The following is a 22,713-nucleotide window of genomic DNA, read 5'->3' on the forward strand; positions in this document are numbered from 1 at the left end:
AGACAATATGCAAATTTGATTGCTATAAGGATATATTTACACGTGACGCAGTAGAATACTCCATAGTGAGCTTTCTGCCTTGATTTTAGTTTGCGTAGCAAATAGATTGATATTTATTCGTGCATTCACTTATTTATGTTTCTCGAGTCTGGTGTTAGTAACGGATGACTTAGATTGCTGATTAGTTTATTTCGATGGTTTCATAATCTGCTGTTGTATTTTGCGTAGAAGCTTTTAATTTCTTCTTTTACTGAACAATTTCGTTTGGAATGAACCATGGTGTCTGTATGATATTACATACGTAGAATTTTCGATGAATATTTTTCCAGAATTTCAATATTTGAGTTTGAAGGGATATATAGTTGAATATCATAGGTCCATATTAGTTTATAAGTACATATGTTTATGTAGCAGTAGTTTGTTTATTCGTTCTGTGAGGATCTGTTCTATTTCCATGTGAGTCTCCAGTCTAAGTATTTACCTAGATATTTTACGCGATTGTTTTGCGGAATGTTAGTTTAATAGGCGGTAGACCGGTGTCTTTTCAAAGGATGAACATTGTATGTGTCGGTTTGCTTTCATTTACTATATGTGGGTAATTTTTAGCTATTTCAATCAGCTCAGGAGCACTGTGTTCTGAATTTTGCACAATTGTTGCATATATAAAGGTCATCATTTGCCTGAACTTTTATAGCAAAATATTAATTAGACCAAACGTGATTAATTTTAAAAAGAAAATGATAAAATTTATAAAGCTTAAAGCTTGAAAAATAAATAAATAATCGATAAACGATACTTTTTTATTACAAAATGTTTTTAAATTTTTTCATAAACAAATTCGAATGCCACAAAAATTAGTTTTTTTAAATTCTTGCTCCTGCGTCTTCCTGAGGGTTTTTTTTTATAAAAACCTGTTATAAAATTCAAGTACTCGACATAAAGGAACACGTGGCACCGATTGAAAAAAGGAGTTCTGCCCGAGCGCTAGGCTCGTACTGCACGACGCATCTTTTAATCGGAGTATTTGAAAGTTATTTATATTCAATACAAATTGTGCTTTTGCTTATATCTTCATCCCCTATGGGAATGAAGGCGTGAAATGATTGTGTATTTGATACTGTTTCAGCTTTTCCGAATCTATATTTTGATCCTATTTTATATGTCTCATGGTCTTTATTACTACAGCATATAAAACTAGTTTTAGGCATTGCTTGCAGTGCCCATTTATATAACCAACACATTACTTATAGTCTTACCGTTCAAGCTACTATTTCGAGCAAGCCTTTTCACTCCCCCTCCGATGTTATCGCAAGGACTTTTGTTATGATAGCTCGCAAAAAAATAGGACTCAACTTTTATTCCATAATCGCTGCAGTGGCTATTTAAAGTAAGAAAGGGCATTTTTATCATGTTTTAAACGTTTCGAAATAATTATTAAACTATCCTGTAACTAATTCCGTCATATATTTTTTTGTAAAATAAACACGGATGAACAGTTATCTGATCGTTGGAATAATAAATTGCCTGGATTGGGTTTTGGAGTTTAGTCACGTAATTTTCTGAAAAGTCGAGATTCACCATAACTTCATTATCCTTTTAACTTGCTTCACGACTTTTTACAAACTTGTTCTGGCTGGTTGCATTATAGTCCTGTATTCCAAATGAACCCATAAATAGTACTTTTGATTGTTGAACAAAGTACTCTCTTGATAATACAATATCCATAAGCTTAAATCTTGGTTCTTTTTTCTACCTTGAAGGCTATCTTAGTTAAACGCGCTTGATTGTTTTCTTGTGCACGAGGCCAGGCAATTTCTGAGGCACCATCAACCAAGTACGAGGTGTTCGGCTGGACGAATCCTTGCAATCATTTCCATTTTCAGTTTCAAATAAGCCTTAAGCCCCATGGACTCGCCGCTTATTATTAATAGCAGTTTCACCATCCTCCGAAACGTACTTTTGGTCGGTTACGATTTGCGAGGAGCTGCTGCTCCGACAAATTCAATTCAAGTTCAGGCTCTCACAGAACAATTTTTCTGCGATCTGCCAATCTAATTAGCAGACGATGACACGTGCAAGTGTATCGTGCACCGGATCTGCAGCAGTACCGACGATCATTGCGGCTTTTGGCCGATGATCAACTTGTCCACTCCGTTTGGCAGGCGTCGGCTAACAGCCCACTGGCGGTTTCGCAGATCGACATGAACAGCCTAGTCGCCGTTGGCTACGACTTTGGTAACACATCCCCAAAAGACATACAGGCGTATGGCCAAAGTCACGTACCAGTAACCTACCTACCAACTACAGCAAAAGGTAGCTCACCACCAAATAATGAATATTTTCGCGTTGAAAAGAAATTAAATGCCAACACCAATACGACGCGTAGTATTATTATAGGCAAGAAACGTAGCAACCATGCATTTCTATCTATGATGGATTAGGATGGAAGTCAATTGGGAGCAAGATGGTAAAAGCTTTCAAGCGCAAATTTATAGGCTCTGCTAGTTGCTACCTCGAGCGTATGTATATCAGCTAAGTCTTTGGTGCAATTGTTATAATGAGATGCCTAGCGATGACGGGGTGATAGAGGATTCCCACCCCTTCTAAAAATATACATACAATACTTGTACATAACTTCTATAAAAATTGTACAAAAATATGAGATTTATACAAGATATTTCCAAGACTTGTACAAAATTTCTACAAATATTGTACAAATTAATAATCTTTTTCGAAAAAAAATCATTTTGATTATTATTTTACGATAATTGGCTGTTTTATTTATAATTTAAGTATTTTATGCTAGTGCCGATGATCAAGCCTAAACGCTATAGACAGCCCAGAAATTATAGAACTAGGAATGTTAGAAACAGCTATAGAAAATCAATGTACTATTGATACATCAATATTTGTTCAATCCTAACATCTTAAAAATATGCTTACTGTTATAAGAAATTGTCCTCGTTATAATATATTTCAAAAGTGTATTGTTTTTTATAAAGAAACTTAAGTAATATCCATACATTAATCAGCAGTCGCAGCCAACGAAATATTTTATAACGGTGCACATTTTTTTTGGAAAATGTAATGCGAGCAAATTATTTGGCCAACATAGGTGAACTGAGCAAATTCGACTCTATTGGAAATGTTTTTTTTTTATTTTGACTATTTTCCGGGGTTGATTTGGGAGAGGCCATTTGTCTATATGTATTTATGAACCAGCAGAACCAGTCCTAGAAACTATAGCTCTTGTAACTCGCAAGCAAAATTGCCACTGGTAAGCATTGCAACATATAAGAGAAATAAGTCAAATGGTTAAAATTCACAGTCTTATAATTTCTAGATTAACGGATAATTTTTATAAATACGTTACACTATACGTGTATAGCGATTAGGCTTGAACTTTCGACAGAAGCGTACAACACTTAAATCATGAATAAAATAGTTAATCTACTTTAAAAAAAATAACGTGTAGCCTAATCATCTAGCATTGAGATTGGTTGTTGATGCTAAAAAAGAGTGTTCAATTTATGAAAAATTAACATGGCTAATAATTTGCAAGAATGAAAATATGTCGTTAATAATAAGCGTTTTCAGAACATAAGACGTTATGTTATGTTAAATTATCATTGCAAATCGTTAATTTTATAATATCTGTGATACTCAAATTAATATCGTCTTAAAATTTGATTGAAAAAGAGAAAGTGAATAGAATGAAATGGGGGAAAAAACATTTTTATTTTGTGTACATTATAAATTAAGAAGTATACGAGCAGCAGAAAGTAATTGTCAGAATATTAATCCCATTAAATTTCAAGAATATTCATGTGTGTTTTCACAGAGGTGTTATAAATTAAAGTAAAAAAAAACATTACATACAAAATTATATAAAATTATAATATATTTGAAATAATAATAAGTAAGGTGTTCAACTGAACTACATATACATATTTGGCTATCGGAATATGGAGAGGATCGTGACTGTGTCGATGTCGATCGGAAAAGGTTGGACGAGAACGAGCTAGCCAGGCTCGTAACTCGTGAGGTAGGAAGAAGAGTGCGGTTGGTAAGGCAGAAAGCGTTTCATCCCGGTGTTATCGGCGGGACTCGTCAGTGAGGCTCGACGGCCGATAACACCTGCCTCATACGCTCGGGGTGGTCGGGCCGCTATACGGGCTTATAAATGCAGTGAGCGTATTTCCTGCCGCTCATGAGTGGTCGGCACCATCTGGCGCGAGACAGTGAACCACGAGACCGCCACACATATTTAAATATCGCAGCACACTACCTTAAAACAAAAACGCTTTCGTCGACTTACGACCTTCTCACTCAAGTGTACCAAAGTCCAAGACTCAACTCTCTCTTTCTCTTGAACAGCGCTACCACCTAACCTACTTTTCCGATCCCAATAACTTGATTCCCTCACTATAAGTAAACATACAAAATTTGTACGCTACTCATAAGAAAATCGTACAAGACTATGTATAAATTACAAAATTTGTACGCTCGGCGTGGGTTGGCTGTCATGAAATCCTTTAAAAAAATTGGTGTGGCATCGAATTCCAGCTAGGTACAAAAATACGAAATTTAACATCGACGAGGGTTCTCTTCGACTTGCATTATTAATGCTGATTTTATTGACAATAAAGGGATTTTGTAAGAATTCTGGACAAGTAATTGAAATAATTAAAGTCTTTCATATCTGCTCAGTGAATATAATATGTCACTTGTTAGATTGAAGTAAGTTCAAATAGCAATAATTGTTATTTTTTATCAAAATTCCTTCAAAACATTTATTCCTGCAGTTGGAACATACCAAATAAAAAGTAAAGATTTACAAAATTATTGATGAATGTTTGGAGGTTGGATACAGATCTATTGGTTAATAAACATTCACCTACTGTATTTGCATTAATATGAGACTATAAAGCTACTTTGCTTTACAGATACTGCTACTGTATACAGAAATGAAGAAGATATTGATTCAGCACTGAATGATTTGCTACCCAAATATAATTCAAAGAGAGAAGATATATTCTTAACTAGCAAACTTGGTAAGCCATTTTTGTTTTTTACGTCAATACATATTTTATTATAGTTCACTACATTTTTACATTTTCTTTAACTCAATCGGACAATGGAGATTCACAAAGGGTTCGCCAAACTATACAAAATTCTTTGGAAGGTCTCAATATTACTTACTTGAATTTATATCTTATTCAGTGACCTAAAACAGGTAAACTTTTGAAATGTTTGACTGATGATCCTACATTGAGAATAACTATTTGGTATACTTTGATTGAGCTGAAAAAAGAATGCTTCTTGGGATCAATTGGTGTTTCTAATTATACAGTTAATCATTTAAAATATTTGATTACAAATGGCAATGGTGTAAAACTAAATGTTAACCAGGTTGATTTTGAAACCTCGTGTTATTGTATTTTTAAATATGCATTATATTCTTTATACTGTTTGGTAGGTTCAGTGTCATCTTCATTGCGAATAAGAGGATCTTATAGAATACTGTGCAAAGCAAGGTATTGATATTCAACCTCATTCTTTAGAAACCAATAACAATCTTAGTTTATTCTTCGATTCAGCAGCACGAGTTTTGCTTAAGTGGGCATTATGTTGCCTAAATAAATTATAATTACTTTTGGATATTGATCAGCTCTTTTTGCACAAAAATCCAACTTACCTTTACCTTCCCTTATTTCAGGAATTATACCAAAAGTAGTGAATTCTAATCATATCAAAGAAAATATTAAGCTAGATTTTAAAATCAATGTAAATTAAATGGAATGATTATCAAGTTTACCTCATGTAAAGTACTCTTGGAATCCAAATAACGTTAATTAAGAATGCACTATACAAGTATTTGTTAATGGTCATTAGATATATAATTATACAATCACCATGGATTTGGCAGATAGAATTGCAAAATTGTGTCTTGATAAGTATGCATCTATCAAAAATACTGGAAAGCCTAATGAAAAAGAATGGACTGTTTTATCTGGTATAGTTTTAGAAAATCATTTGAATGAATTATTTATTATAAGTTTATGTACCGGTACAAAGTGCCTTGGTAGTGTGGAGTTAAGAAGCACTAAATATGAGGATAGGGGTTCTAGATTAAGTGATTCTCATGCAGAAATACTCGCAAGGCGAGCATTACTTCGTTATCTGTACTATCAAATCGAATTATTGTTAAGAAGCAACTCCAGTGATGTTTTTTATTTTGAGAAAGAGCAAATTAAGCTGAAGGAAGTATCTTTCCATTTTTTTTCAAGTCAAACGCCGTGCGGCGATTGTTCCATAATTCCAAAGTTTCAAGAAAATCCGGTTGATTTTTCAATTCTTCCAAAAAAAATGAAAAAACACGAGCAAAATGATTTCAAACCTATATTTGGCTTTCAAATAACAGATATTTATAGAACTGGGGCCAAATGTATTGAAACTGATACAAAACAAGATTTGCATGGAAATGGGGTGAATTATCATACTGTTGGCCCTTTGAGAACAAAACCTGGACGAGGTGACCGAACTCTCAGTCTTTCATGCTCTGATAAAATAGCAAAGTGGAATATCATGGGAGTACAAGGCGCACTTTTATCGTTAATGATTCCAGTTATACATTTAAAAACAATAGTTATTGGTGGTCAATGCCCATATAGCTTGGAATCTATGCAACGTGGAATTTTCAAACGATTCGGTGTCGATGGTATAGTGCCTAATATTATACAGTCGAAGTTGTCTTTTGAACAGAGAAAAGGAGGATCTAGAATTCGACCCTGTCCATCTAGTATTGTATGGTGTGCAACGCCTGAAAAGTATGTGCAATTAGGCATTTTCTTATTTAAATGGGTGAAAACATCATGATTAGTCAATAAAATTTCCAGATCAATCGAGATTGCTGTGGAAGGCCTAAAACAAGGTGCAACGAAAAAAAGAAAAAAATTGTGTAGGCTTCTCATAAGTCGAAAAGAACTGTTCAAAACATTTATAAAAGTTTATGATATTTTTCAGAGAAACAAAGAATCAACGCGACATCCCAAAAAATTGACTTACTATATTTTTAAATGTTATTCTGTGACATATCAACAATTGTGGAACGATACACTAAAGTTTATTCCTATGTGGCCAGTAAAATCAATTTATTTACTAGAATGTTTGAATTTTTAATATGCAATTTTTATATATAATTGTAACTATGTTATATGATGGTAGAAAATAACGTTAATATGTTATACATGTGGTAGGTAAATTTTACTACTTTGATGAAAGATTGCCACTTTTTAATTTTTTTCATGACTGAGGTGAATATAGATCAATAATTATCTCTTCTAAATTTTCCATTTTCTATATACTAATGATGAGAAAATTTAATAAAAACAAATAGTAATTTATCACTTTTCATATCAGTATTTAACAAATGAAGAATTAATGCTTTATTTTAAAAAGTAAATTGTAACGATTTATATATTGATTTTGTGTTGATTTTATTAACCAACCTTAATTCTTAGTTTTATATAGTTCATAAAAAATATGGACATTTGTACAAATTTTAATTTTCACAATAAAAATCTATAACACTCGTTTGCTCAAATTGGAATAACCAGTGCCTAGGCATGTTATTGATACCTTGTTCATGTAACCCTTACTGTCATGTGTATCTTTGACAGTTTTTAATTTGAATGTAATTCCAAAAAAGTCTTTTAAATCTCTCAAAAATTGTATCCTATAAAAGTAAAAGCCATTTAAATGTATACTTATTTATATTTACTTTGACAATTTCATATGCATTACTTACATCGCTGGAGTAAGAGGTCCTACAACCATTTTTGATATATCTCTTTTACCAAGAGCCATAAACAATGCAGTTAAACTTTGAAACGGGGAGTCCACACACCCATTTCTAAAATAGCAATTAATTATTATAAAATATTAAAATGTAAATTATATTTGTTTTGTATAAGTCATTAAGACATTGAAATTACCTGTGGATTTCATCTAAGAGTTTCATAGCAGCAGCCTTACCTAAATCTTCTGGAACACAAGGCAAAGATCCAGTTGTCATTGTAGGATTATAGGCTTCTCCAGTGAAAAATACTCCAGTAGTAGTTTCTGCAGTAAGACTAATACCAAATCCTGAAAAGACAGTCAACATTTACAAAAAATGTTTTCTTTAATTTTTTAATGCTACCTCATCAACTGTCCACTTACCAGGAGATTTGCCGGTAGAAACTCCTTTTCTAGCATCAGTGTGAATATAAATGTCAGGTATAAAATTTAATAGCACTCCTTTAGCTGATTCTACAAGGCGATTCGAAATAGCTGGAGAAACACGCAAACTGCATGCAGTTCCTCTTATCCTCTTTACCTTACCACTGTCATGACACTATAAATAAAGCAGAACTTAAGTTAATAAAAGCTATATTTTTGTCAAGAATATAACAAATAAATAATATTTGTACTTGAATAGATTTAAGAAATTTACTGGCAGGACATTTGAAATAAATTTCTCCACCCCCTAAAGGTTTCACTCCTCTTTTGTTAATATTGAATGTAATCTCAGAATCGCCAATCAAAAATTTCCTTAATATTGGTACACCAGATGTTTTAATTCGGTCAACACTTGGATCTAAAATTTCAAAAATAATTGATTATTAATCATCATATTATATAGTTTTAAATACAAAAAAATACAACTGAGCACAATTGACTACCTAAAGTGTTATTGGTGACTCCTTTTAAAATTAAAGAGAGAGGATTTTTACAAAAAGGTGCCAGCATCATGATAGGTTCAAGATAAAAGCCAATACCTCTTTGTACATTGCAATCATGATCTACTTCTCCTCCAACTAATAATCCAGGACTGTAATATAAACTTGTGCCTGTTTCATTGATCTCGATTCTTGAACCATTTGTAATTTTATCTAGCAACCTTACAAAACTAATTTCAAATTCTGTAAGATAAGATTAATTATTATTGTTTGTTTTGCTTAATATAATTATAAATGTAGATAAACACTCAATTTAAAATGGTTTTAAGTAATAATCTAACCTCTGAGTCCCGGGTCGTCGCTTGTGGATCTTATATTTGATATTTTAATAGGTTTTCCCGACAAGGTAGACAATATTAATCTATGACTAAAATAATTACAGCCTTCAAAAAGTAAAATATTATTTTTAACTTGAGCAGGCATTTTTAAATCATAAATTTATACGATCATGAAAGGAATCTCCATCATTATAAAACAAATGTTTCACGTTTTTGGCTATCTCATAGTGCCAGCCAGGCTCACCAAACCCAAGAAAAGGAAAAGAGCAAACATCCAACAAGCTAGATAGGGTGCTTAGCTTCTATTCTCCAATACAGAAATCGCACGCAGCAAGCGTAAAACAAAAACCAAGGAATTCTGAGTGCTGCCAACTTCGAAATTCAAAATGATTTGAAAAGACAATTCCTATTGTACGTAACCTCAAACAATTGTAAATGTAAACATGAAGCCGATTGACGAATTGTTGTATGGATATGAAATATGTTATATAAATGTGGGATCGACGAATTGTTATAACGTAAGAGACATCCCCTATAATCTCATATAACCATTTTGTTATAACAATTCGTTAATCGGCTTCACGTTTACATTTACAATTTTTTGAGGCTACGTACACCCAACGTGGATTGAATCGCGACCCCCCCAGTTAGGTTGGTATGAGAATTCCGTCGTTGCATCGGAACGAAGAAACCGCGGGAAAATTCAAAAATGAAAATTCGTTTTAAGATACGATAAAAAGCTAAAACGTTACTAATTTGTTTTTAGGTTTAAAATTAATTGTTTGCCGAACAATGAATTTAGATGCATGATTATTTGATTTTAGGTTTTAATTATATAATTTAAGAACGAGCGTTATACTATGGCCGATCTGAAAACCACCGTTACCGACTGAAAGTAGCAGTCAAAATCAAAGCTCGAATAGCAGACCTGAAAAAGCCTGTTTACACGTGTATATGTCTATTTTAAATGTTTCTTCCGAGTTTCTTATGCTTTTACCTGCTTTTGCTTCAGCAAGGATTTATCGTTATGCTGGCATTTAGATAAATTATTATTTATTTATTTATTTACTATCTACAATAGAATTTTCCCGCGGTTTCTTCGTTCCGATGCAACGACGGAATTCTCATACCAACCTAACTGGGGGGGTCGCGATTCAATCCACGTTGGGTGTACAATAGAAATTATCTTTTCATTTCATTTTGAATTTCAAAGTTGGCAGCACTCAGAACTTCTTGGTTTTACAACACAATCTAATTTTATTGTATGTTCTTTCCAAATAACCCAATAACCCAATAATCTATTTGGAAAAAACATACAATAAAATTAGATTGTTGTTTTTGACATATATATTAATAATTTTGAAAAAGTAAAGGGGGTGCAATTAAAACGAGTAAGGGTTCAATTTTTTTGCCTTGTTTCTTTGCAAATATATTAAGTATTACTAAAGATATCGCAGTTGCAAAAAACGAAAAAATTATCATAGTTTTTAATTTTTTTTAGGACAACTGAAGGGGTTCAGTTAATTAAAATAATGGATTGAAAAGATGTTCTATGAAATTCCATTGATTTGAGAGACCCACCGCCATCTAGTAAACTAAACTAAACTAAATACATTCATTCGGTGGCCTTGAGGGTCTGTCTCCATAGGGCCTGCCTGAGTCCGTCCGAGCCGGCCGAGATTTTTTATGGGCACGCCATCTCTATAATTTCGTGTTCATGCGTTTCTCGTATTGGCTGCGTCCGATCGGGCTCGTTTATGTAAACGCAGCCATTCACTATGAAACTCGCCATTGGATACGAAATTATAGAGATGGCGTGTCCATAAAAAATCTCGGCCGGCTCGGACGGACTCAGGCAGGCCCTATGGAGACAGACCCTGAACAGCTTCTGTGTCAAAAGTAATATCTCTATTCTATTCGCTGTAGTTTTGCCAATGTTATCAATAACGTTTATCAACGTTATTTGTACGTCAAAATGTATTGATAACAATTGACAATTGTAATGTTATTTATGAATAAATAATTAAGTAATCAGAGTAGTGTGTAAGTTTTAATAACATTATGAGTGTTATACAAAACTAGATCTAAATAAAAAAAAATAACGGTGACACTTTATGATTTATTTCTAATTATTTTATAGGCAAAAATGAGTCAAAAACAATCAGAATCAGAAGAAACAGATAATGTATCTGCATTGGTCAACTTAGGCAGTTATTTTGATAGTGTGCCAACTATTTTTGATGAAATAGTTTCTGATAAACCAGATATATTTTTGACTAGCAACATTTCTATGTTAAGTGTACCACCTATATCACCTTCACCTAATATTTTTGATCAGGATTTTTCTTTTGACGACCAAATCAATGAATCACCTATGAATGATATTCACAGAGATGCATGGATTCCTTCAGAAAGTACTCATAAGATATTAAGATCAATTGCCACATCTCCTCATGGAGGAAATCAAATAGATAAAGAAAATTTAACGATGTTGGGTCTTGCTTTGGCTGATGAAATGTCTGATCCCATAAAAGAGGCTGTTACATATTTCTTAGGAGAAGAAGAAAATATAAATAGAAATGTTTCTTATTTGTCTAATGTGACACAGGTAAAATATTTAAAATAGTGTTGTCAATTTGAACAGGACAATGTTAATTTGAGTATATTTGCAGGATGAAAGGGGATTGAGGAGTTTAATAAAGGATGGATATTATAGAGCAGCTGTCAATCTAACTGGGAGACTTCTTGCAATTTATGGCCAAGGCTATGGAAAAATAAATCATCCAAGCAAACATACTCCTCATTCTATACAACTTTGGTTTACCAGGTTGTCTTTACTAACGAAATTGAAGCAAATAGAAATGTTAGAAACTGAATCTGCTCCTTTTGGTAATCTTGATAAGCCAGACATGTATTTTACTTTTTATCCAGAACTCTATGGCACAAGGCGTGGTTCGATGGCTTCTTTTGCATTTAGATTGTTAATAGCTGAAATACCAATGTATTGTGGTAAAGGAAAAAGAGCATTAGATAATTTGTATGCTATGTTAGCTATCATAAAACAAATTTTACGTAATTTAGAAAATGATTTATCTGAAGATGGTGGAGCAGTAAAATTTAACAAAGATGAGAAACATGATGCAATGCAACTATGGAAGGCAAGAAAATCAAGAACTTTAGTGTCTATAGTAAATTGTGCTTTATGCTCAAAAAATTACATTCTTGCAGCTGAAGTATTAGAGCAACTTTTTAATTGTAATGAATGGAAAAAAAAGCAAGCTGACATTTTAAATTCTGCGATTGGTCGAATATACTTATTACTGGGAGATGTTTCTGCTGCTGAAAAGAAATTCACAGTTGTTCATCCAGAAAACTCAAAATCTGCGAGTATAAAAGAATTTGTGGACAAAGCTTTCATAGCAGTGGCACAAAATTCTTTTCAGGAAGCCTTAGACTTTTTCAAGTCTGCATCAGAATTAGATCCTTCCAATATAATGTTACTAAATAACATTGCTGTATGTTTACTGTATACTGGAAAACTAAAAGCTGCTGTCGAGTTGCTGGAAAATATGGTCACTGTAAAGAACCCAGTCAAGAGTTTACAAGAGGTTGTTCTATTGAATATGTCCACTTTATATGAACTTCATACTACTCACAGTATACAATCTAAACTTCAGTTGCTTAGACAATTGAACAGGTACAATGGAGATTCAACTAATATACAATGTTTGAAATTAGTGATGTGAAAATTATTATAAAACATAAATTATTACTATATTTTTTGTTTTATTCGTATCAAGCGCGTATTAAATTAATTTTTTAGATAACAGAAAGGATAAAGGTAATAGACAAAACCAATTTAACTTTGTATGATTTCCATTTTATTTTTTAAGTATGACTAAAAGTTCCATAAAATTAATTTTAAATTTCTAATTTGGAACAATATAGACAAGCGCTTACAAAGCGACTTATTCAGTATGTAAATTAAATTGAATAACTGAAATGATGTTATACATATAAAATCGATACTTCGTATAAAAGAAAAGTTGTTCATGAGTTGAATTTAGAAAATGAGATATTTTTTCAAGTTGTATTTTGCACGTAATCAAATCTACCTAAAATTAGACATGTATAGTCTTACAACACAATATTGTTACAGCAGAACATCTGATTTTTCTTCGACCATTTATCTAGCGTAAATATAGCGAGCTTAGTAATATATATGCTGATTTATCTAAATTTTCACTAGATGCATACGAAGAACTTACACTGTCAAAGGTATGCTTGAATGTCAATTAAGACGAAAAAAAGATGTTATTGAAAATTAATATTAAAATTAACTAAAGTGCTACTTTCAGCAAAAAAATAGCTCGATTTGTTACTGATGAGAATGTTGAGAATGTTTTTTACTACCAGTCATTCATCTAGAAATATAATTTTTCAACTTTAATCTGGTTATTTTGTAGAGAAGTGTCTCGCAAGATACAATTGCAGATTCATAAAGAATTACAGCTAAAAATCTTGCAGATACAGTCCCACGTCCCCTTTTTTTATTCCTAACTAGTATTAACTTACAGAAATGTGTTATTAAGATAAACTCTTCATCATTCTTCAGATAAGGGGGGGGGGGGGTTGATCTTTGTTATAAAAAGAAAATCCATCAACAAGGGACAAATTTACTTTCATGTTGGTGAAAATTGAACATGAGAAGACTTTCTTACAAGTGGTACATTTTTATTTTTAAAATTTATTTAAAAAATACACTCCTTTTGCAGTTTGAAGAATGTTGAACGTGAATTTCAAGTAATTAATTTATAAAATTTATTGATCAATGAAAAAAATGTAAATTTTAGAAATGAAAACAATGAAAAAAAAAAAAAAAAAAAAAAAAAAAAAAACAAACAAAAAAAAAAAAAAAGATGAATTATGTTTTGCACTTATTAAGGATGAAAAAAGGCCATTATTTTCATTCTCCTGTGGGTTGAAATTTCATTGTGACTAGAAGATTCTTCAAGGTATATCGTAACATGTGATTTACATAATATTTCTTTACCAAGCTCCAGGAAAAGTATACAATACGTGATATACTCACAGAAATATAGTAACTTACTAAATTCAGTATGTTTTTCAAATTATCAGCTCTTTAACTACATCATAAGTACTCATATAAGGCAAAAATGATTGTTTAAATTTATTTAACTAAGTTATGCAATATTGCTTTAATTTGAATTTCCATCAGAGCTATGCAAAGACAAAGTAGAACGAAGGATTAAAATAATTAGAAATAAAATTTGTTAAAGTCCTCTGTCTCGCGTTACCTTCCCTGATATGGATCTTTTACATATGTAAGTACAGTACGAATACTTGAGCAGATATGCAAGATTAAGTGTCACGAAATGGAGAAGTTATAACCTATAAGGGCACAATGAAATATTAAAATGCTTGAATAAGTTTTAAGAGCGTTCGTTATGTAAAAACGTAATTGATCATTGATCCTTGAAAAATCTTTTAATGAACTCGCAATGAAATTTCTACTCGCAACCAAGGAGAAAAGAAACTCAGATGACCGGGTATCATTACATCATCATCAACGAGAGCGAGTGTTTATGTTCCAATAGAAAGATCGTTAATGCGTAGTGCACTGTACGCGAGAAGGACCACCCTCGTCTTCATCGTAAGCTTGGCGTGTATCTCTTCGCCGACCCTCCTGTTCCGGATCGAGATCAACAAGGTTGACCTCCTCAGCGCCATCAGGCACGATAACTTCTTCCCTTGGTGGCAGGCACGCCTCAAGATTAGGTATAAACTCCGGGTCAATCTTATCCGGAAATTTGATCACAAACTGGATCACCAGACGTCCCTTGGTGAATGGATCTTTCCATACAGGCATACCCTCGCCTGGGATACACTTGACATCACCATGTTTCACAACTTGACCTGGCAGAGATGTCACTACCAAATCTCGTTGGTCGAGGGTTTGAATAACCTTCTGGAATCCACAAAGCGCCTCCACGAGTTCCAGGCTCATTCGCATAACCAGGTCATTGCCCGATCGTCTGTGGGGAAAAAAGAATAGTTCAAAAATCAGTTGAAATCGCTCCGTTTAGGCTTTTGTCGCGTTCATGAATGAGTTAATTGTTGGCTCAAGGCCAAGCATTACATTGGCAACAAGTGTTAGTTTAAGCAAATGAGAACTCACTTGAAGACTTCATGGTCCTTCTCGTCCAACAAAATAATAATGTCACCAGGATCTCTGTCAGGTTCCTGGTCACCCTCATTTCCGAACACGATCTTTTGCCCATCCTGCATTCCCTTGTCCACATGAACTTCTAAAATCTTCCTATCCCTACAAGTCTTTCGGCCATTGCACTGTTTGCAACGATCCTTAGCTTTGATGCGTTCACCTTGTCCTCGACATTCATTACACGTGGAGCGCAATTGTTGCAGCATTCCCGGAGCTAACTGTTGGATCTGCACCTGAACACCACTACCATTGCACACAGGGCACTTTTCGACTGCTTCTTTCTTGCCACCGATTCCATCACACTTGTCGCAGATCACATTCTTTTGCAGGGCCAATTTCCGCACAGTGCCCTTGTACAACTCCTCCAGCGAAACCGACAGTTGATGAATTACATCCTGACCTTTACGTTTACGTCTGCCATCTCCTCCATGCATACCGCCACCACCAAAGAACATTTCAAAGATGTCCATTGGCGAGGAAAAACCAGCACCACCCATACCTCCTTCCTTCAAGGCTTGCTCACCACCTTGGTCATAAATTCTCTTCTTGTCTGGGTTTGACAGCACCTCGTATGCTTGTGAGATTTGTTTGAACTGCAAATGCCCATTGTTGTTGATTGTTTTTCAACAGTTATTAGAATTGAAAAAAAATTAAAAAATTTTAACAAATAGTTGACACAATTTCCATTTTCAAAGTTTAACCAAATTTGAGATAATATCAATTCAGTTATCTTTGAAAATGTAACTAACAAAAGGAATTAATAAAGCTGAAAATGTTTCTGTGTAATGTGGGAAGTCACTTGGCAGTGATAAAGTATTATTTGGATAGTGTTGATATAAAAATATATTGTTTGTTTTTTCAATTGATACACAGAAAAGTAAAGTCAGAATAAAGAGTATTGCTTTGATATACAAATTTAAATGTAAATTATGCAATATCAGTGACAATATTGAGTATTCTAGAAAGTTTCAATAGGGTTCTAGAGATGTTTCAGTGTACTAACCTTTTCACCCTCATCAGGATTTTTGTCAGGGTGGTATTTTAAAGCAAGTTTCCTATATGCTTTCTTAAGGTCATCATTAGAGCATCCAGGTTTGACACCAAGGATGTCGTAATAAGTTGTCTCTTTAACCATGGTTCTCGAATTATCTACTTTATGTCTTGTAATACAACAAAATACGTTAAGCCAAACCAAAAGCAAGTACAGTTAAGAAGGTTGATCTGAAACAAATTAAAACATTAATAGAACACATTTTCTTCAATATTGTATTCACTAAACACGCGCGCGTGCGCACACACACACGCGCGATATGGTGAAAATTATCCATGAGAAAATTGTATTCCCTGTATATTAGTTTTATTAGAAATTATCGCGGTTATTAAAGATGAATTCGATGCCAAACGGCGATGGTTCCTCATAATGTAGAAGTTATTTACAATAGGTCACTTTGAATAACTATAATCTCACATTGTACGATACATGCACAAGACTGACGATGTATACCGCGATGAAATCCGGAAGACAATTGCCTAATACGAAAAATCAAAATAAATAATTTGTCCAATGGAGCATGGAATTACATCAGAATCTGACTACAATTAAAAGCGACGAAAGCGCCGAGTAACGAATAGACAATGGCAAAGCTGAGACTACGCCATTACGGTTCAATAAATAAAAATGCATAAAATCTAAACCAATACGCAAAATATAATGGAGGCACCCATACCCGCGTGGCTATATGTTTGAGGCCAATTAAAAGGTGGAAGATGTGTTCCCGTGCGTTACGCGATCATATATACACACATATATGTATATATATGCGTGCCCGAGTGCGTTCTCGAGCGTTCTCGAAAACATGAATTTACCCGCTTGGCAATACGTGGCCCTGACTCCATATTCCCTCACTGTCTCTTTTGTGCTTCATCAGCGAGTTCTTCCCTTAACGCCAAGTGGCGATTAAACAAATCGACGATGATGACCAAGTAATACTTTGATAGTTACCTGTGTTATACTTTTGTACGATGCCTAGATCAGGTGCTTTGTCGTTAATTGCGTACTTTACATAAATCCAATGGTCGTAGTGCCGTTACGGGACACTCAAAGACCAAAAAGGAATGAATTCTCGTCGTTTTCGATGCTTCAGAGAAGAGAGAAAAGTCACCTGCACTGTTCACACTTCGCATGCTCGACTACTACTTGGCCAAGATTGCTCGTGTGGTATTACAGTTCGATTTTCTTCGAGAAACTTCCGTCCGCTCACTCATACGGGACGAATCTAGAGTTAGTGTGGACCAATCAAATGACGAGTTGACTGTTGGAGCGAGATTTTTTTGGTTAGATAGGTTTGTAGGAAAACGACGGATTCTCATTGGTTACTAACGAACCAATGGGATGGCTTTGTTACTCCCCAGTTCGGCTTTCATTGTCCACTTTAGGACTTGCCTTTTTTTTAATTTTTAATTTTCAAAGGCGTAATTTGGCATTGTTGCGCATTGCATTTTCAGACTTATAGTTTGTGCATGGTAATTTAGTTAGATAATAATGATGAATTAAGATTTGGACATTGAGGAAATAATATGTAATGCTCACTTTGTTAGATTATTTATTATCTAAAAAAATATATAAACACTCTATTTGTAAAAGCAAGATAAATGCAATATAAGTCACAAGTCAAAGTCTTCATGGAACCGCTGTCATAATGACTATACTTAATACATACTTTTTATATCAAATTTCACTAATATAGCACACAACTTATGCCTGTTCATCACAAGTGAAATAATACTCAATACTCAGAAGACATTGATAGATGTAAATGGAAGTTTAATTTTTCTTATTATATTTAAGATTCTTTGGCACTTGATCTTATCTTTTTTTTAATTTCCCTTATCTTTCTTACATGACGGTTTTGTTTAGTAGAAACAAGAGCTAGACGACCAGGATATTGTAGTTTCTGAGAAGAGAAATTAGATTAAGATTCATTAATATTTTATAACATAAAGTTTTAGAAAAAAAAAAGAATCCTACTTTTAATTTTCTGAATTCTTTTATGACTGCTGGAGGTAAGTCAAACGTTTCTATATTTCTCAAGATTTTTGTACGAAAATGAATCCTCATAGACTCTACTGATCTATGCTTCATATACTGAAAAAACAGCAATATAATAAAACTTAATTATTTTGTTTCTTATTTATTCTTTGAATATTACAGCACAAGTAACTTACACCATCTGCAATCATTTTTCTATATACATTAGGACCTTTTGCAAATAAGATAAGTTTGTTGCATATTAGATAGTCTAGTAACATTCTGTTTTCCCATGGCTCCCAATATCTGCAAAACCAAATATTTGTTATCACAATAATAAAAAATTTAATGGAATGTTTGAATAAATATTCCACTCACAATTTTCTTAAATGTTCAACATCTGAATCAACACTAGGATAGATGTACAAATTAATTATTAAATTTAGCAAACAATATCTTTGTTTTTTACTTACCTCTGATTTGCTTCAAATGAATTTTGTACTTTATTTTCCTTTTTTAATTTTGTTGTAGTTACTTCTTCCAAGATTCTAAAAAATAATATTAAGTTTACTTAATATATAATATTGATATTGATAGATGACTTACGGAATAGATTTATTTTTGGTCCTTCTTTTTGTTACTTTAAGTTTAGGTTGTTCTATTTTGCATGTTGGATCACAAAGAAGGCACGCTTCATTGCCACTGTGAAAACTATAGTTAAATATTTATAAACTCATTTGGTTAATATTAATATTTGTAAAATATATTCTATAAAAAAGTTAATTAATTGTTACTTTGCACAGCATGGCTCAAATTCTCTGTATTCTTTTTTTTCACTGTACTTTGGTCCAAATCTAAAATTATATCACTCATGAGTGTTAATTAAAAAACAATTAAATAGTGACATTGAACAATGAATACTAACTTATAATGTTCTATAGTTAGGCATCTGTTTGCATCAATACAATCACGTATATAAGTCACGTTATACAAGACATTGTTAACATCAGTTAATGAATTGTAATAGTCTATGTTTGTAAAGATATACTTTGGATAGCCATCACATGAAGCTCCGATGTGCTGTAACAATAAAGAATATAAACTGATTGAATCTAACAAATAAATAACACTACATGTGTTGAGTTTCTTGTCTTTAAAGTTTGTTGTTATAACCTCAAAGAAATAAAATTGACTGTTGCTATGATGGTTTGGCTATTTAAAGAATAAATTTGATAAAAACATGCAAGAATATTTGCTCTACGTGTAAATTACAAAATGTGAGTATTGCAATCGGTTTTTGAATGTGTAGCAAATGAAATATATATTTCTTAAATGATAGATACCGTAACAATTTTCTTGAGGATATCTTCCTTTTCCTTGAGAATACCTTGGAATCCAAAAGACTTGCGGGCAAACAAGTTTGGATTTAATAAATTGTCGACGGTATTGAAATCACTATCCCATCCCGCCATTTTTTGCCGGCTGCAGTTGTATTTACTTTTTATTTCATTGTTCAATGACTGTTAATGCTCGGCATCTCTAGCAATGCTGTTGCCAGACGCTTAACGGCTAAGCGTCTATATTCGTTGCTCAACGTACTCAAACACACGCTTCATTTGAGACAGGATCCGATTTCAAATTTTTCCAGTCGGTAATTTAGCGTTCTACGTGACCTACAAATACAGTAATTTGATATACGGTGAACTAATAAATCTTACTACACATTTTTTTTATAACAGCGAAATAAATATTTGTTTGGTTTGATTTATTACCAACTTCACTGTTGTTTATATTTCTGTTGTTCTTTTCTTCTAGCTAGTTAGTCGTTTTGTTGACGCTAGCGTATTAACCTGGTTGAATAAACTAACGCCTTTTTAACAATTGTATCTTTATTATTATTTATTGTTCGAATGGTTGCCACATTTTGGGGGCTCGTCCGGGATATGAACCCGGGATCTCTCGTAAACCAAACAAATATTCTACAATATTATTTTTAATTGAAAAATATGAAAATCATCAAAAGTGTTCTATATTCCTAATTAATTTTTGAATAACTCACTTGAACTTGATCGCGAAAGCACAAATATAAAATGACCACGATATGGATATAAAGAATGTGTGAATTCGTGAATAAGTCTGCAATCAGAACAAACGAATATAATAATAAACTACAATCTCGCGCAAAAAGTGAAGAAGTGGAGCGTGTCAAATATTCAGGACGAATGTTCAGCAGACATTCCCGCCATTTCCGAATTGCAACAATTTTGCGTGCGCGCGCAGATGCAACAAGTGCAACAAGGACAGTGTGACCCTTCCCCCTCCATTCACGGCTTTAGCCTATCCTATCACGCTCTTCAGAGAGCGACAAAGAGAGAGAGAGAGAGAGAGAGAGAGAGAGAGAGAGAGAGAGAGCATACAAATACAAACAAAGTATTGATATCGTAAATTGACCGTCAATTACGCAACAAAAAAACAATTTGAAAATCATCTGCGCCTTTAAGGTGGCGGTTGCACAACGCGATCGATATACTATCCTATCTTCCTATCGTTAGAAAATTTAGTCGACGACATGTTTATCGACAATAACAAAATAATTTGCAAACAATAACGGAGATGATAAAACATCAAAGCACCGGCATAAACGAAAGATATTTATGTCAGTGTTGACATGATTTTAATGAAGGATCCTCGCATGAAAGTTCATTAATTGTGAGCGTGAAACAAGGAAGTCATTTAATGAGGTGTCACTTTCCCCTAATTAATATGCAAATTCCTCGACTGTCGAAAAAGCGCCGACGTAACGTGCTGCTAATAAACTTGAAAATCGATCAAGTGTCTGCCCCGGTAAGACGACGCTGGCTTCAGACGGACGACATTGTAAAAACGACTGACAATCTTGGCATAGTCGGTGCACAGACGGGCTAATTTGTCAAGGGTTCTTTGACAGGTCGCGAGACACGTCAGAATAAAGGTGAAATCCGGAGCACAAGCATTGCTTTGCTCGTGGGGAATGCACAGAGGGAGCCATACTTCTCCTCTGCTAGCTATCCTCGTGTGTGTATACGATACTCGATACGAGAACGAGAGAGCGCGAGTGGAACGTGCGCGTGTGTGCGTCGCGCAGTTTTGAAGAAAACGAGGAGGGAGCGAGGGAGCGCGCGTTCCCTCCCAATGAACACACGGGCACACATACGTACGCGCGAGTACGTTTAGAGGAGTGTGGCGTAAGAGAGTGGGGGCAAAGTTCCTCAGTGCGAACGAGAACGGAGGTGTGCGGCGAGAGGAGCCGGCAGCAGCAGTCGAGCGAGCAGCGCCGCTTCAGCTAACAACATAGGGAGTGTACGTGCTCTCGCGCGCGGGCTTTTGTATATTTTCGGCTCTCTCTCTCCTGCGTGTGCAAAAAACAAGCGGGGCGACGACGACAGCAGTGGAGCAGACTTCGTGCATACGTATAGCAGTGTAACGCCAGGTGTGCCGACAACGACGACGAAGAGAGAGAGAGAGAGAGAGAGAGTGTGTGTGTGTGAGAGAGAGAGAGAGAGAGAGCGCGCGCGAGCGAGCGAGATGTGCGCGCGGCGCGGCGCCCCTTTTTTCTTTCTTGCCTTGTCGCTTCGTCGCTTGTATAACCTATAAATAAACCCGAGGAGAGAGGAGCAACCGAGAAACCGCGAGTGAGTTTTCAGTGTAACGAATTCATAAAGGAGAGCCGAGGAAAAGAGACGGAAGAGTTGTTGCAAAGTGTGTCTCTTTGGTGTGCTATATATTATTCATACGTGCGCGGTCGATTAGTTGGTTTATCGTATTATTTTGTTAGTTCTTTGCGTTTTTTCACTGGTGTCCTTTGGAAGAGCAGTTTCGTTCATTATTTGAGTCATCGTTTGATAAAAGTGCGGTGCGCGCTCTCACATCGTGCGTCAATGGGATTCGCGAATCGCGCTAGATCCTGCACTTATGCATCCAAGCACAGATCCAGGCTGCTACCTATCAGGTAATCTCTTTTTGCCGCTTTCTATTAATATACGAGATGTAAGAGAACGATCGAGGCTTCCAGGAAAACCCTGTTGCTTTGCTTTTTCCCCGTGAATCATATTGCTCGAAAATTTTTTCATCAGTTTCGTCCGTGTGGATGATTTGTTTACAAATAAGATAGGAAATGTACGAAGAAAGAAAATAGGTGGCGTAAACAATAACAACTATGCAATTGGATCCGCGTATAGGTTAGGTTTCACTACTACTGTATAGTGAATAGTGTTCGGCGTCTTTGTCGGCAGAGATCTTGACACTCTTGCGAGAATTGACGTTGCGACTTTTCGTTTTTTCTTTTCGGAGTTCTATCTGCCTTTTTTCTTTTTTGTGCGCTGCTTTCAAAGTGACTAATTC

At 34.4% G+C, this 22,713-nt stretch overlaps 7 protein-coding genes across 13 annotated transcripts in view; 4 read left to right on the top strand and 3 right to left on the bottom strand.

Annotated features, from left to right (window-relative positions):
• The first annotated feature begins 4,309 nt into the window (after positions 1 to 4,309).
• On the top strand, positions 4,310 to 5,858 carry LOC131668501 (uncharacterized). Its single transcript, XM_058942731.1, has 6 exons — positions 4,310 to 4,740; positions 4,806 to 4,862; positions 4,947 to 5,054; positions 5,144 to 5,185; positions 5,237 to 5,537; positions 5,720 to 5,858. The coding sequence occupies exons 2-6, from the start codon at positions 4,853 to 4,855 to the stop codon at positions 5,745 to 5,747; spliced, it is 489 nt and encodes a 162-aa protein (XP_058798714.1). The 5' UTR covers positions 4,310 to 4,740; positions 4,806 to 4,852; the 3' UTR covers positions 5,748 to 5,858.
• On the top strand, positions 5,764 to 7,182 carry LOC131668448 (tRNA-specific adenosine deaminase 1). Of its 3 annotated transcripts, none has more exons than XM_058942628.1 (3): positions 5,764 to 6,830; positions 6,900 to 6,934; positions 7,027 to 7,182. In XM_058942628.1, the coding sequence occupies exons 1-3, from the start codon at positions 5,917 to 5,919 to the stop codon at positions 7,077 to 7,079; spliced, it is 1,002 nt and encodes a 333-aa protein (XP_058798611.1). In that variant the 5' UTR covers positions 5,764 to 5,916; the 3' UTR covers positions 7,080 to 7,182. The 3 variants fall into 3 exon arrangements, with proteins under 3 accessions (XP_058798611.1, XP_058798612.1, XP_058798610.1); XM_058942629.1 differs by having other exon boundaries at positions 6,900 to 6,961; positions 7,027 to 7,155; XM_058942627.1 differs by having other exon boundaries at positions 6,900 to 7,182.
• A 386-nt stretch (positions 7,183 to 7,568) lies between these two features.
• LOC131668449 (RNA 3'-terminal phosphate cyclase-like protein) lies at positions 7,569 to 9,291 on the bottom strand. Of its 2 annotated transcripts, none has more exons than XM_058942631.1 (7): positions 9,065 to 9,291; positions 8,823 to 8,966; positions 8,475 to 8,641; positions 8,224 to 8,398; positions 7,998 to 8,148; positions 7,811 to 7,915; positions 7,569 to 7,738 (listed from the first exon to the last, which is right to left on the bottom strand). In XM_058942631.1, the coding sequence occupies exons 1-7, from the start codon at positions 9,204 to 9,206 to the stop codon at positions 7,585 to 7,587; spliced, it is 1,038 nt and encodes a 345-aa protein (XP_058798614.1). In that variant the 5' UTR covers positions 9,207 to 9,291; the 3' UTR covers positions 7,569 to 7,584. The 2 variants fall into 2 exon arrangements, with proteins under 2 accessions (XP_058798614.1, XP_058798613.1); XM_058942630.1 differs by having other exon boundaries at positions 8,727 to 8,966.
• Positions 9,292 to 10,874: 1,583 nt separating this feature from the next.
• Positions 10,875 to 12,851, top strand: LOC131668490 (trafficking protein particle complex subunit 12). Of its 3 annotated transcripts, XM_058942706.1 has the most exons (4): positions 10,915 to 11,104; positions 11,202 to 11,353; positions 11,453 to 11,669; positions 11,734 to 12,851. In XM_058942706.1, the coding sequence occupies exons 2-4, from the start codon at positions 11,208 to 11,210 to the stop codon at positions 12,805 to 12,807; spliced, it is 1,437 nt and encodes a 478-aa protein (XP_058798689.1). In that variant the 5' UTR covers positions 10,915 to 11,104; positions 11,202 to 11,207; the 3' UTR covers positions 12,808 to 12,851. The 3 variants fall into 3 exon arrangements, with proteins under 3 accessions (XP_058798688.1, XP_058798689.1, XP_058798687.1); XM_058942705.1 differs by having other exon boundaries at positions 10,875 to 10,960; positions 11,202 to 11,669; XM_058942704.1 differs by having other exon boundaries at positions 11,202 to 11,669.
• A 1,132-nt stretch (positions 12,852 to 13,983) lies between these two features.
• On the bottom strand, positions 13,984 to 17,496 carry LOC131668491 (dnaJ homolog subfamily A member 4). Its single transcript, XM_058942707.1, has 4 exons — positions 17,308 to 17,496; positions 16,309 to 16,526; positions 15,261 to 15,898; positions 13,984 to 15,117 (listed from the first exon to the last, which is right to left on the bottom strand). The coding sequence occupies exons 2-4, from the start codon at positions 16,438 to 16,440 to the stop codon at positions 14,688 to 14,690; spliced, it is 1,200 nt and encodes a 399-aa protein (XP_058798690.1). The 5' UTR covers positions 16,441 to 16,526; positions 17,308 to 17,496; the 3' UTR covers positions 13,984 to 14,687.
• Positions 17,497 to 17,897: 401 nt separating this feature from the next.
• Positions 17,898 to 20,559, bottom strand: LOC131668492 (uncharacterized). Of its 2 annotated transcripts, XM_058942709.1 has the most exons (11): positions 20,393 to 20,559; positions 20,106 to 20,312; positions 19,677 to 20,006; positions 19,259 to 19,413; positions 19,128 to 19,187; positions 18,940 to 19,044; positions 18,807 to 18,881; positions 18,712 to 18,744; positions 18,531 to 18,639; positions 18,334 to 18,450; positions 17,898 to 18,259 (listed from the first exon to the last, which is right to left on the bottom strand). In XM_058942709.1, exons 3-11 carry the CDS (start codon positions 19,803 to 19,805, stop codon positions 18,149 to 18,151), a joined length of 894 nt encoding a protein of 297 aa, XP_058798692.1. In that variant the 5' UTR covers positions 19,806 to 20,006; positions 20,106 to 20,312; positions 20,393 to 20,559; the 3' UTR covers positions 17,898 to 18,148. The 2 variants fall into 2 exon arrangements, with proteins under 2 accessions (XP_058798692.1, XP_058798693.1); XM_058942710.1 differs by lacking the exon at positions 20,106 to 20,312.
• Positions 20,560 to 21,533: 974 nt separating this feature from the next.
• Positions 21,534 to 22,713, top strand: part of LOC131668445 (AF4/FMR2 family member lilli-like) — an 86,800-nt gene continuing 85,620 nt past the window's right edge. The window contains exon 1 of the mRNA XM_058942619.1: positions 21,534 to 22,321. The gene's annotated coding sequence lies outside the window, so the exon portion shown is untranslated. The remainder of the gene's footprint in view (positions 22,322 to 22,713) is intronic.

This window comes from Phymastichus coffea, unplaced genomic scaffold (assembly GCF_024137745.1).
Source record: "Phymastichus coffea isolate CEN01 unplaced genomic scaffold, Cenicafe_Pcof_1.1 PCOF00078, whole genome shotgun sequence".
Lineage (NCBI taxonomy): Eukaryota > Metazoa > Arthropoda > Insecta > Hymenoptera > Eulophidae > Phymastichus > Phymastichus coffea.

Coding starts and splice junctions, on each gene's coding strand:
- LOC131668501 (XM_058942731.1), top strand. Junction 5,055..5,143: donor ATTCTTAACTAGCAAACTTG/GTAAGCCATTTT, acceptor CGGACAATGGAG/ATTCACAAAGGGTTCGCCAA. Junction 5,538..5,719: donor AGAATACTGTGCAAAGCAAG/GTATTGATATTC, acceptor CCCTTATTTCAG/GAATTATACCAAAAGTAGTG.
- LOC131668448 (XM_058942627.1), top strand. CDS start 5,917: ATGGATTTGGCAGATAGAATTGCAAAATTGTGTCTTGATAAGTATGCA. Junction 6,831..6,899: donor TGGTGTGCAACGCCTGAAAA/GTATGTGCAATT, acceptor TAAAATTTCCAG/ATCAATCGAGATTGCTGTGG.
- LOC131668449 (XM_058942630.1), bottom strand. CDS start 9,206: ATGCCTGCTCAAGTTAAAAATAATATTTTACTTTTTGAAGGCTGTAAT. Junction 8,642..8,726: donor AGTCACCAATAACACTTTAG/GTAGTCAATTGT, acceptor TTGAAATTTTAG/ATCCAAGTGTTGACCGAATT. Junction 8,399..8,474: donor AATTTCTTAAATCTATTCAA/GTACAAATATTA, acceptor CTTTATTTATAG/TGTCATGACAGTGGTAAGGT.
- LOC131668490 (XM_058942705.1), top strand. CDS start 11,208: ATGAGTCAAAAACAATCAGAATCAGAAGAAACAGATAATGTATCTGCA. Junction 11,670..11,733: donor ATTTGTCTAATGTGACACAG/GTAAAATATTTA, acceptor GTATATTTGCAG/GATGAAAGGGGATTGAGGAG.
- LOC131668491 (XM_058942707.1), bottom strand. CDS start 16,440: ATGGTTAAAGAGACAACTTATTACGACATCCTTGGTGTCAAACCTGGA. Junction 15,899..16,308: donor ATCCTGATGAGGGTGAAAAG/GTTAGTACACTG, acceptor GGGCATTTGCAG/TTCAAACAAATCTCACAAGC. Junction 15,118..15,260: donor AAGGACCATGAAGTCTTCAA/GTGAGTTCTCAT, acceptor TTTTCCCCACAG/ACGATCGGGCAATGACCTGG.
- LOC131668492 (XM_058942710.1), bottom strand. CDS start 19,805: ATGGCGGGATGGGATAGTGATTTCAATACCGTCGACAATTTATTAAAT. Junction 19,414..19,676: donor TCCTCAAGAAAATTGTTACG/GTATCTATCATT, acceptor TTATTGTTACAG/CACATCGGAGCTTCATGTGA. Junction 18,745..18,806: donor TCATTTGAAGCAAATCAGAG/GTAAGTAAAAAA, acceptor CATCTATCCTAG/TGTTGATTCAGATGTTGAAC.